This window comes from Opisthocomus hoazin, chromosome 7 (assembly GCF_030867145.1).
Source record: "Opisthocomus hoazin isolate bOpiHoa1 chromosome 7, bOpiHoa1.hap1, whole genome shotgun sequence".
In the NCBI taxonomy this organism is placed as follows: Eukaryota; Metazoa; Chordata; class Aves; order Opisthocomiformes; family Opisthocomidae; genus Opisthocomus; species Opisthocomus hoazin.
Window position 1 is genome coordinate 40,618,182 of NC_134420.1, and position 13,619 is coordinate 40,631,800.

The following is a 13,619-nucleotide window of genomic DNA, read 5'->3' on the forward strand; positions in this document are numbered from 1 at the left end:
TGTAAGAAGGTACTCTTGTAGTGTCATGAAACTGTATGTTTTCTGTATCACAGAATCATAGAATCACAGAATAGTAGGGGTTGGAAGGGACCTCTGTGGGTCATCTAGTCCAACCCCCCTGCCGAAGCAGGGTATCGGAATGATGTTTATAGTACTTTATACAGAAGTGTTCAATTATTTGAGTATATGTAGTACAAATGAAGTTTAATGGTATGTATTGAATGAAGTTCAGACATACTTCCTTTTATAACTCCCTGGTACCCTCTTCACAACCACTTTAGTAATGGCTCTGACTGTAATTAGTTTATATTACTGCAGAAAGGCTGAACTTGGTTTCACCCTAGTAGAATGATAGGAATGTAATGCTTGTTGAACAAAGGCAGGCTTAAATTTTCTCATAGATTATTTCCTGTAAGTGAGCTTTTTATGTTTCTGATCCGAAGTGTTTGATCATTGCGTAAGTTGCATTATAGTATGTAGTTTAAAATGTTTGCACTTCAGTTTTGGGGTGGGGTGGAGGAATACTTGTCTATTCAGCAGCAGTTAGGTGAAATCTCAAACTCGTGTTTCGTCTTTCAAGGATGCAGAAATGCTCTTGTGATTTGTTCTTAATGTAAATCTTTACTTCTGAAGTCTAGGAAAATAGTAAAGGGTTATTTTTCTTACCATTATCAGTACAGTGAACCCTCTTTTATATAATGGTTACGGAATTTGGTGGTTATTGAAACAGTATGTAGGGAAAAAAACCTAAAGACAAAATAATATTTTAGCAGATGATTCTATATTTCCTTTAATTAAGACTTCTGAATACTTCTAGTTATTTTTATTGCAACTGTGTCATTAGTGAAAACAACGTGATTGATTTTGTTTTTGTGAAGGGATGTCCGACGATTAGTCGTTGCCATGTCAAGAGCCAGGCTCGGGCTTTATATCTTTGCAAGGGTATCGCTGTTTCAGAACTGTTTTGAGCTAACTCCAGCTTTCAGCCAGCTCACAGCTCGACCACTTCACCTCCATATTGTTCCCACAGAATGTTTTCCAACGGCGAGACAGGTATTTTGCTATCCATGAGTGTGTGTGCTTGCGCACTTTTTTTGAGTGGGCTGTAAGAGGTGGGACTGTCTTCTCTGCTAAACCAGTGCCTCTTGGATAATTAGGTCCCTAGAGTTAACTTTTATCATGATACACACTAGATGTTTTTTAGCTGTTTTTTCCACAAAACTTAGTTATGAATGTAACTGTTGTGCCTGCTTTTTCCAAAGTTCTGCCTGTGTGATTCAGTATTTCTCTTTTATGATAATTAGGTACATTTTTAGTGTATTATGTATTTTTGGTCGTGTTACGAAACAAAATAATGTTATTTCTCAAAAAAAAACACACAAAGCTAATCGCTTCTTATTAAAAGAGGTAAAAGTACATTTGACTGAGCAATTCAGGATAACCAATTAACTTTTTTTTTTAAACTGGGTCCAGAATCACAAGAGAGTTTTGTTGCTGAGCTAGGTTCATAAGTATGAAAGTATAATTTGTAATAGTGCACTAGATCCTTAGGGAAATGTTTGTATTAAGCATCTAAGCACAGGACTCGCAGAGTAGGATGCTAAATGAAGATATGGAGGAGCATATCTGCTTTGGTTTCTGGAGACTTGAAAAGGGGTGCCTACATGAACTCAAAATTTAGTTACAGATCTTTCCCTGATCTTAAGTGCTGTTGACAAGGTTGGGAGGGAGTCCTTCAGTTTAAGCTTTCGGGTCCACTATGCAACAAAAAATGCAGTGTGTACAGTCAGTGAATGTGAGCAAGCAGTAACTGGACAGTGGTGGACAAATAGGATAAGTCCTAATCTGATCCTACACTATCTGTGCATTTATATGTTAAATGACTCAAGTCCAAAATGTACTTTATGGACTAAGCATCAGAACCCAGCCTTTTCTTTTCACATTTTTTCACTGGACTGCAGTATCATGATTAATCCAGTTCCCCAGAGTATAAGACCTACACCTCCTATCTTTCCAAAGAATCTAGCTATTTTTTTTCTTATAAAAACATTATTGAATTTCTTGGAGCTTATGTTTTCTAGTATAGTTAAATAACCTTTGAATAATTGTTGTTTTGCTTTGCTTGCTGAATGTCTACTTTTTCCTCTTACTTAGAATGGAGAAAGACCAAATCACCAAATACATGTTATTAAGAACATGCCTCAAATGGCTAACTTTGTGTACAATATGTATATGCACATGATACAGAGTACACGCCACTGTCAACAGGTAAGGACCTTCTAACTTTTGGAAGTTGTGGATTTAATATAAAATTGGTTTTTAGGAAGTGGCATGAGATGCTGTTGAGGTTTGAGTGTTCCTGTTACGTTTAAAATTCAAGGTTTTATGACTGAGAGTGAAAATACAGAGGTCTTTAAAATATTTCAGTAGCAAGAGCTGTATCTTACAGTGATTTAAACCCCCAAAACCAACAGTAATTGATGTCGAGCACTAGACATGGCTCTGTCTGGGCCCCAGAATTCCTTATTAATATCAAAGAACTAGCCTGTCCAGTATTTACTTGAAGTAAACTGGTGTGGTGTGTTTCAGGTAAGTGCAGGTAGTGGTATTATAGCACTGCGGCGCGGTGCAATACTGTTACGTAGTAGAGGTTTTCATGACAAGCCTGCAGTGTATAGAAGGACCAGATCATATCTTGGAACCATTTTAACCGTATTAACTCACTACATTATCCAGACTGGTTAGCAGCTGTAGCATTTTATTGTGGAGCAGTTTTTTTCAGCACTAGTTCAGCACCAAGCAAAATAGCGTGGGGTTGGAAGCAGTTGTAGAAGCTTTCTCACTCCTGTACCTGGTTTTGTCAGTGTTTAATTCCTGAAGCAAACTCAGAACCCAACAGAAAAACCTTGTCCTCTTATGTATGAGAGCAGAGCTTTAAGGTAGTTTAGATAGTATACTGAGGCAAAAGCTGCCTTTACTCAGAATACTTGGATCTGTAGATACCTAGAGGTAGTTGACAGTAAACAGAAAGGGAGAGGTCTTAAATGCTACCCCTCACCTGCATCAGCTTTCACTTAATGTCTGGGGTGTATGGTGGTTATATTACCTATAATGTATTCTTTCATGGTACTCTGAAGTTCCCTTGTTGGTTTTTGCTCTTCTGAAGGATTTCTGAAAGTGGAAAAAATTGATGTAAAAGGACACTACTCACTTTTTATTAACTGGCTGCAGGAAGACGGTATGAGCATGGCTCTGTATCTTTGAACAGATTAGTCCAAAGTACTTGTCTGTGAGATCTAAGTTCTGTTCTTTAACGCAAGGATGTTTCTCTGTCACCTCCTCTTCCTTCCTTCTTCCGATGACTGTTTCATCTAATATGGAACAGTGTAATCAGTAGAGATCCAAACTCAAAACTTCTTTAACTGAGAAAATTTTTTTTTGCTCTGCAGTTTTTATCCAGAGAATCTTGGGTTTTTTGTTTTTTTTTTTTTCTTTTGGGAGGCATAGCTTCACCCAAATGTGAACCAATTTGCTAGTCGGAAAAAGCCTTTGCCAGGTGGACAGGATACTTTCTCACTATTGTCTGTCTGCTGTAGAGAAAAGGGTATATAAAGAAAGAGGAGTGGCACAACTAAAATCTCCTCTTCTTGTAACTGTATTTATTTTAAAGTAGTGAAAGCTCACGCTGTTTTGTTAGAAACTCAGTCCTATAAGCACATGATTAGTCTGGAGAAGAGGAGGCTGAGGGGAGACCTTACCGCTTTCTACAACTACCTGAAAGGAGGCTGTAGTGAGGTGGGTGTTGGTCTCTTCTCCCAACTAACTAGTGATAGGACAAGAGGAAATGGCCTCAAGCTGCGTCAGGGGAGGTTTAGAGGGGATATTAGGGAAAATTTCTTCACTGAAGAAGTTGTGAAGCATTGGAACAGGCTGCCCAGGGAGGTGGTGGAATCGCCATCCCTGGAGGTGTTCAAAAACCATGTAGATGTGGCACTTCGGGATATGGTTTAGTAGGCATGGTGGTGTTGTGTGGATGGTTGAACTTGATGATCTTAGAGGTCTTTTCCAACCTTAATGATTCTATGATGAGACTTGTTTTGGAGCTAGTTTGTCTAATGTAGTTGGAGATCTCTCAAGTGTGCAGATCGTATGTGATGATGACTTAATGGACTGTGCAGTTTGTCACATTAAGATGCAAGTGAATAGCCCTTTCAAAACTGAGAAGTGTGTACATGTCCTGAAAAGCAGATGGTAGTATCTAAATTTTACCAAAACTTTTGCTTGACACCTTAATCAAATATGGACCTGATCTTTCTGCTAATACCAGTTATTCTTTTTAGCATTCTAATCTTATTCATTGCTAGCTAAAACTAGTTGCAAAACTGCTGGTTTCCTACTGTGGCAATGAATCACATTCTCCTTGCAGGAGAAGCCAAAAAGTGAACTACAGAAAAAAACAATGCAGACATTGAATTTCTTTTACCCTATTTAGTACAACATGGTATTTTTCCTTTTCTTCTACACTAGTCTTAATAGTAGTAGTTAGGAAGCACAACCTGCATTGAACTAAATCACAGAATAAGTCTGAGTTTGTCTCGTTCATGAAGAATATATTTTTGTAATTAAAGGATCTCTGGTATTTTTCACAGAAAAAGTGTATTTTTCTGTGAACAGATGGATTATAGGGACCAGTATGTAGTAATTTCAACATCTTTAAAAAATGCTTTTCGTATCTGCTGGTATTCATAATTGCTTCATAGATTTGCCTGTGCTTGTCAGAAATTTGTAAGATTAGTGTCATCTAAATGAAGATAAGACTTCACTGTAATTAAACACTTAATTTGTCATGTGAATCCAAGTTGCCTTCAAGCAAAACAAAACTAAACAATCATCAATGGGAGGTTTATCAAGCTTTCATTTCATTAAAATGCTTCACAGTATTCCAAGAAAATATCCATCATGTAATTAAATAATGTCAGGCTGCAAGAAGTATGAGTGTTTCTGCACAGCCTGGAGTTGTGTAGCGTTCATCCTCTTCAGCTCACCGTATTCTTGGTATTTTTTGTCCTAAGCCTGTAATATGGCTACCATTGCTGCTTATAATGTTTTGCAAACTACTTTTTTGGTTGCAAGCATAACATTTTGAATATACTAAAGGACTTTTCCAGAAGTATTATGTGAAAAATACCTAGGCATTGCTTTAACCATTACTGGGACTTGCATTGTTCTACACTTACAGCTGTGGGTGAAACTTGTGTAAGTACAGATGATGCTTGCATAGGATTTTATAAGATGTTTAAAGAGGAAATTACTGCAATGAGTTGTTAAAGACAGGCCTGTTAAAGGCCTCAAAAAGCAAGTTAAACATATCTAGGAGTTTGAAATGGTAATGGATGAGATTGTGGTAGGAATGTGCTTGTTGCTCCAAGTAGGGATTTACCATAGCCCTATTACTTGTCTGGCTGTTGGGATAACGAAATGTGTTTGATATCCTTGAATTGGAAGTGTTGAGTTTTTAACACCCTCCTTTCAGGCAAAAAATGTGCCTAACAAGACCATTGTGTGATCCAAGATTGTTCTTAATTTTTTTTTTTATAGAAGTTAAGTGTCTACAAATGATTAGGGCTTCAAAATTTTAAGTCTTTGTTGTTGACTTGTTATCTAATGCAAAATCCTAAATATAAGGTGAATAGTTCAAGCTAAAGTAAGAATAGATCCCCAAATAGATGTATTTGTTGTAAAAACTGAAAATCCTTTGTTTTTTTAATCATGTAGCGTTTACTGCCGCCACCTGCCATGATTGAAGAACCAGAAACTACTCAAACTCAGGACACTGAGGTAGAAGGTGAAGTGCAAGGCATGCAGGAAGATGCAGAAGAAGAAGAAAATAAGGTAGGGGAAGAAATTACAAAGGAAGGAGAATTGAAAGTGGCCGAAGTGGATGAACATCGAACGATGCCAGAACACCCTGGAAGAGACAGTGATAGTGGAGACAGCGAACCTGAGAATGAGACTGAAAAGTGATCCGTGTGATGTTTGTCCTCTATAGGTTTTAGAAAATACACAGGGAAAAAAAGCAGTTCAGAATATAATTACTATTTTTACACTGACTTTTTAAAATGATTGTTTGTGTAACCTGTTTGGTATATTTTTCACTGAATACTTTGTGGACAAGCAAAATGTTTGGCAAACATTGTGCTGAGTTCTTGTCAGTATCGGTAATGTAATTTGTTTAATGGCTTCAGATGATACACAATTTCCTTTTCATAAGTTGTTCAGTAAAGATGCTTTTTATACCAACTTTGAATATTTGCCCTTTAATTCAGTTGCTGAGTTATCCATTAAACCTCCCTGAATAAGTATATTCAATATTGGACAGACACTTTTTATAGTTTCCTTAATATTTTGCAGCAGAGAATTCCTTACACAGAGCTGTGCTTGTATACATTGAGATGTTATTTTAAGAGTAGGCTCGGGTTCAGCAGGGTATTTAATTGTATGTCTGAGAAAAGTGAATTACCATGGGATTTTGAAATATTTAAAAGCTTTATTGGATTGGCACCTTAGCAGGTTCTCAGAATTTTGTAAGGCCCAGGTACTTGTAGCAGTTTCTCATTGTTGACTTTTGCTGCTGTTTTTAATTGATCATTATTTACAGAAGTAAGGATGCAGCTTTTCAACAAAACTGTTTTTTTAATTAATATTTTGAAATAAATTTCTTCTGCTTTAAGAGGACACAGTAATTGTCCAGGATAAAGCCACATAAGGAAGAAAAATGAAACTAGTTCCTTGAATGCAAGATTTGCAAAACATTTAATATTGATATTAATGACATAATGGTTGAGTGGGTTTTTTAAGGTAACTTCCAAGTGTACATCTTTCATGCAGTGATCAGAGAAAGGCTTTTCCCTGGTTCATTAAGAATGCCTGCCAACTTGACAAATTATTCAGTGGTTCAGTGAGAGTTACGAATTTCCAAGTAGACTTTCAAACAAAGCAATAGCCATAGGAACACCTTTATTGCTGACAAAGGCAAAATGCTTGGGTTTCAAGTGTTGCAGCTGTGAAGCATCTAGAAGGACTTCCTCACTAACATGACTAGAGAACAGGTAACTTACAAGCTTTTATTAATGCGTAGATGTTCTTTATTTTTCTTAATATTTTTGTAGTATAATAAGGAAAAAGAAATAGTATAAAGTAAGCCAAGCTCCATGAAACACACTTATTGCATACGTGTGCATGTATGCAGATCTCTCATCTGTCCCTGCCCCTGAAGTCATTCTCTCCCCATCAGTGAGAAGGGAGCCCAGGAGCAACAAGTCCTAATACTTGCTGTTGGTACACAGTGTTCTCTTAGGTTTTTCATTTGCTGAAATGACTTTTCTCAAACAACAAAGCTAATCATTTGTGCAGAATGTGTATTCTTTCTTTGCTAGTTTAGGCTGGAAGAGTGTACTGTTTATTACCAAATTGTCTGCCTTGGCAGAACAAATATTACAGTGTTGAACATTTGGGTGGCAAGTTTCATGCAGTAACATTCGCATGTTCATACGGGGTCAAATAATACAGGCCCTTCAGGTCACAAGCAATTGGCTCCGTTGAGGGTGTCGTCTTTGTTTTCCAGCCTATTCTCTAGAAATGTTTGAGTCTGACAATCATTTATTGTGCTTTAGTATTTTAGGAATTGGCAAAGGATTCGTGAGGTTTTTTTCTAAGATGGATAGTTTTAAGTGACAGAGATTCTATCAATAATTAGGACAGAATGACTATTAGCAAGCACCCAAAGCTGAAAGGAGCTGCGAAAGACCCCTCTGGGCTGTGCACAGTTTCCAGTGGACTGTGACCACATCTGCCTGTGTGATTCTGGTTCCATGTGCAGGCCCCAGATGTGGGCGTTCGCTTCTGTCTCCGTCCTTGGAGAACAAAGCCAAGTGTGGAATCATCCCAGGCTTCCGTGTTGCCCTGAAATGGCGAGTGGCGTTGTAATGAAGGTTGTTTCTGGCTACAGCACAGGAAGAGGCAATTGAGCTGCAAACAACTGTGAAGGCTTGAACAGCCTTAGTACGCAGTTTTCTGAGGGACCAGACACCACCTGTCAAAGAGATGGAAGGTTTTGTTGAGTTGCCTTGGGCTGAGCAAGTGGTTCATTATCCTTGTTGCCATCTTCCGTATGTTGAACTTTACTTTTTCCAGGGACACGATAGCATTAGGAGAATGCATTTTCGAAAGTCTGGAAAATCGTGGTTTTCTTGTAGCAGTGCTTTGAAACTCGAGACTTTGATTTACAGAGTACGAAGTTGGGGATTTGTGGTCTTTTTCGCCCCAAAGCTTTTCAGTTCTGTTCTTCATTTTTGGTAAGGGATGAACTTTGTCTTTTCTACCAAATTAGGTTTTATGTTCTGTTTACATTTTCTTAATGTAGGAGTAGGAGGGAGAAGTGAAGCAGTCTAATACTGTAATTTCGATCTACATGGTTTGTTTTCCAATAGCAATATTTACTTGGGATTTAGTATCCACTTCTGCTGTCCCTATCTTTATTTAAGTGAATAACAAGATCCAGTTGTTAAACTAAATGTATGGAAATTTAAAAAAAAAAAAAAAAGACATATACAAATTTAAATTATTTTTTAAAGACAGAATCTGTAAGTGAACAAAACCATTGTTAAAATAGCTTTTAAAAAATTCTGTTCAAGCACTACTGCAAAGAATTGTTACAGCACTGCATGAAAAGCTAGCAAACAAAATCTTTGTGAAGACAAGATCCTATAAGGGTATAAACCAGAGGAAAAGATATAAAATTTCTTTATTGTTCTGAAGCCATGTAATTAAAAAAAACCAGGAAACAAAACACTAAGGACTTTTTGAGTGAAACTAAAGAAATATTAGTGGGTTTTCTTCATTTTTTTTTTTTAGCCAACACTTCCATGAATTGCTTAATTTTCCTCTGTTACATTGAGCCTGTAAAACAACTTAGGCACTACTTTTCAGATTATTTATTTAAACAGACTAACTTAGAAACAGTCTAACCCTTGGACTCCAATATTGTGCTGATATAAAAATGATAGTGTAATTCAATGTACTGTTCATTTCTGTAGTAGCCAGAAAAACAAGGGCAAAGAGCAATTTACTTAGGGTTCTGCGTCCATACATAGCTGAGAGATAGTAATATATAAATACAGGCCTCTTTCCATCTGTGGCACTGAAACAATGCAGTAAGTGCAGGTTTGGGTATGATCAAAGAAAATGCCTTCGTGACGCTCTCAGGGCGTGGCTTGCTTTTGCTTTAGTTTGCATGAAACGGCTTGGCAATGTGGTAAAGACGGTGCAGAAGTTCTAAAAAGTTCAGGACAAAGTTTACCAAGGGGAGGAGAGACAAGCTGGAGGTCTCCATACAACAATGACCATGTCCACAGACTCCTGGAGATAAGGCCATTACTTTTTTCCAGCCTACCTTGCATTTGCTTTACCAGTGGATACCAAATACTACTCTACATGTTGGATAAGGTAGGTTCTAAAATCCTTCAAAACAGAAGCAAACACCTGGCCCCTTTTCCTCCCTCTTGAAATGGATCTCTGCCGTTTCCTGGGACATAAAAGGATATGAATACTCAAGAAGAGTATTCGCATGAGGGGCAGAAGTTAAGTCTTTCTGACGGAAAGGCAAGGCTTTGCTGATAGCACAAGAGAGACCAGTTTTATGCTCTGAAATCACAGAATTGTTTTAAAAAAGAAGACCTGGAGGCAATGTTGATCACATACTGGATAAATACGATGACATACAACGCTGTTGAAACAAGAACTAAGTAACGCTTGAAACCTTGTAGAGCAAGCAGACAAAAGCGAGTGTCCTAGCCAACAAATGAATCACAATCCACAGCAGTCAAAAAGCTGTGAATGCCACTCGGACATACGGCAGTGTAGTTTCCTTTGCCAAAGATGGTAATCCTCCCAGAAGAAACAATCAATAGAAAATGAATGTTTTCAGGGGGGGATTGGAGGCTGCTTTTATGGCCCTTAGTTCTTCCTTTGCTTTGTGATTTCTCAAATGTGGTTCTCTTACAATCCTTTTTCTCAGAGGATTGGTTGCTTAGGTACCTGTCAAAAAATCCCGGTACCTGTGAAATGTTCATGTGCTATATAGTGCTGGTAAACACATTTTAAGAATGCTGTTTCCATTGCAAATTGAAAAAGAACTTTCTTAAAAGACTTTCAGCTAAGCATCCTCTAAGTCCGTATATTTTCCTAACTTTTGGGAGGTTTCAAACTTTCAAAATAAAATTCCTCCTTGCCAACACAGGCATCTGCAAAATCGCTACAATGGAGAGAATGCAAGAAAAGAGGGAGAAACAATACCTGCAGTACTAGCCCCTCTCAGTTTGTCAATAGTGATATTTCAGGAGACTAAATACTACTGCTGTAATGAGAAAGTGATCTTTTCCCACTCCTGTGGTAGGTAACAAGGACAGCTTATTTCTCTGGGCCCTGCTCTGGCAAGGCTTTAATCAGCTTCATCTAGCCCGTATCAGGGATAATGTGATATGTTGCTATTTAGAAAAATAGTATGTTTCATTTAGCTTCCATTACAATTTTCACTCATCTTGGGGAAAAAAAAGAGCAAGGACATGCATCTTTGGCTCAAGTAATTGCTTTACTGAAGTGTAGTGTGGAGAAGCCTGTTGCTGTATGGTCAGATTTGGAAAACAAAAGCTGAAGAAGAGTTATTTCAGATATAGGTAAGAAACTTTGTGGAGTTCAGGCATTATCTCTGTGCTCGAGGAATGCTATCGGAGCAAACAGAGTATGTTTCTGTGTGAGTGTCTTATAGAAAATGTAGGCCCAAGCAAAACGTTGAGGCAGCCGCTTGTCAATTACGTGGTTCGTCTATAGATGTCAGTGACAAAGCGTATACAACTGCAGTGCATGTTTGCCTAATGAAACATTAGAATTTTATGATTCCAGAGAACAGCATATAAGAATAAGCTAGACACCCAAATAAGGGTCAGGAATATGTCAGTCCTGGCACTGTTTGCAAGAGATAAAAGAAGCCGCCTTTACTGCATTTATCAAGTGTGAATTCCTAAATTGCTGCAACCTAGCGTAAGAGAAGCCCTGCTCCGCGTCCAGAGACGCTTCAGCATCCTGCTGTGCCAGCCTGACATCTCTTGTGTGTCAAGAGCACTTATTTTTAGATGGGACAGTCATTAGGGACAGAACATATCTTAACTGCTCTAAAGAAAGTAGTGCAGGGGCAGCAGAAGCGGACAGGGAGAAGCTCAGCGTAGAGGCACGAAGGTTCTGTTTCTGACCTTAATCCGCAGTCGTATAGTCTTGCCCTGTTGTTTTAGAGTGATTTTTGGCAGCAGCAGTCGTGTCCCATTGGGCAATGCCATGGCTTCTGGAATGAGACGTACTGCATGGTTTGCATGCTGACTCAGAGACGGGAGGAGGTGCCTTGCCATCGATCCTCTCCTGCGAAGGACACGCGCGAGAGCACTGAAGCGAGATGAAATGGGCAAAAGAGGAGCCCAGCTGCAGCAGAGTTGTCTCGCTGTCACTGCCCGCCTCCGGAGACATGAACAGTGTTCGTTCTGCTGTACTGCAATGTATGTAAATATGACCTATGTTTGAACAGAACTCATGCATATCCAAATACTGCCTCTGTATGGCTGTAAATTAAAAGCTAATAATGACTAAAGTTGAATATCCGTCGCTTTTTTTTGTTACTGAACTGCTGTTGTCAGACACACACATGCGTCTTGTTCATTTTGCCTGTTGGATGTATTCTTCAAGCAATTTCAAGACTCTCTTCCCTTCCATATATCTTACATGCTGGCTGTTGTGCCCAAGTTTCATCTTCTTCTTCTGCTTGTGTCAGTTGTGCTTTATGTATACGCATATATGTCTGTGTGTGCGTATAACACCTAGCTATAAACATTGCCTCAGTTTCATTTAAGTCTTTTTAAAATGATGTTCTTAAACAGCTACGGAAGAGAAAATGGTTTTGCTTATTAGAAAGATATACTGAAAATTACTGTGCTTTGACAGAAGTTTTTACTGAAACTAAAGTATCTATTAGCAGTTCTGTTGTTTCATACAGATCCTAGAGGACAATATTACATACTCACCGTCTAGAAAACATTGACTTCTTGTTTTGCGGACTGGCTTTTACTGATCCTCTACCGTGTATTCATCTGGATTTTCTCATTTCTTGTCAGTGTGCAGTAGTGGAAGAACACATGAAGCGGAAGGCCAGAGTGCCTGGCATCCTGGTCAGTTCTGTATTTATTACAACATTTTATCTGAACTGTTGTAATGAGTGTGATTTACATGAACCTTAAGTGATAAACTAGGGGTTTTCAGAACACAAAACATGTTAGGGAATTAGGAAACTTTTGTGGGGTATTGCTTTAGGAAACAATGCGATTGTAGAGTTGATGACGATCTTCCCCAAGCAATGCTTTTCCCAAAATGTTCATTAAATGTTGTACTTTGTTGGTATCATTTTAAAACAAAAAAAACTGTTCAAGCACTTGGCTTCGATAATGCACTCTTCCCTTAAGTGAATCATACGTTATTAGAAAGTCAAGTGGTAAAATAGGAAGTAAAAGATACAGTATTCCAAATTAAAAAAAAAACCAAAAAACAACAAACAAAAACACAGCCAAAAACCCACCCCACCAAAATCCCCCAAATGTTTCATAGTGTTTAAATGTTCTGATTTTTTGGTCCCATTAGCACTGAAGGGAAATTTTAGAATTCAGAATTTCACATGAAATGAAAACTTGAAACTCTGACCAGCTCTGATCAAATATGTTTGGACGTTGAACCCTTCCTGCGGTCTCACTTGAGTTCCAGTTCTGAAAACTGTCTGACCTAGACACAGAAGTGAATGATTCGCTGTAATCTTCCTGAAGTTCAAGCTGTTAAGATTGTCTTCAATGCCCTGCTTTCCCATCCAGGTGCAGGATGTGGCACCATAGCTTTTCCCTCCGTGTTTGGACTGACCGTGTTTCAGGCACTTGCGGGTTTTAGTCAGAGCTAAGAAATGCTCCTGAGCAGCTCATTATTTTCCCAGGGTCTGTTCTTTACCTCATTTGATTTCTAATGTACTATGGGCTAATCCTGCTCCTGCATGTCCAGGTGCTTCAGTGATGGAGCGGTGGTCCTAGGTTGCTCCCTGCACCTGCAATGTTCGCCCACCAGTGGTCTGTCCGTCAGGGCTGTGTAACAAGATGCGGCACGGAGGACAGCAGCTACTCCTGACTCAGTGCATAGTCCTATGCACGGTACCTTCCTGTAACTCTAAATTGAAACAATTATCTCTGTAAATTGGAAAGAAAAGTGAAGAGAAAAGCTTAGCAAACACGGGTTTATTGTTTTAAATTTTATCTATTGAAACACAAATATCAGTGGAAATACACATGCACACCTTGTGTAGTGGTAGATTTATGTAGAGAAAGCTGATTCTCAACAGAATTTCCTACTATAATCACAAATATGATATGCTTAATTGTGTCAGTATGAAACCTGATATTTTACTTAATAATATACAAACCCTGTTTTGCATACTACTAGTTTAAACCAGGACTTCAAATGTTTTTGGTATTGTTACAACATAC

The 13,619-nt window shown here is 38.4% G+C and overlaps 1 protein-coding gene across 1 annotated transcript in view; it reads left to right on the top strand.

The window, feature by feature from the left end:
• AQR (aquarius intron-binding spliceosomal factor) overlaps positions 1 to 6,300 on the top strand; it is a 56,760-nt gene extending 50,460 nt beyond the window's left edge. Inside the window, exons 33-35 of the mRNA XM_075425183.1 lie at positions 879 to 1,053; positions 2,155 to 2,268; positions 5,776 to 6,300. Coding sequence (XP_075281298.1) covers positions 879 to 1,053; positions 2,155 to 2,268; positions 5,776 to 6,024 — 538 coding nt within the window. The 3' untranslated portion in view covers positions 6,025 to 6,300. The remainder of the gene's footprint in view (positions 1 to 878; positions 1,054 to 2,154; positions 2,269 to 5,775) is intronic.
• The last annotated feature ends 7,319 nt before the right edge of the window (positions 6,301 to 13,619 follow it).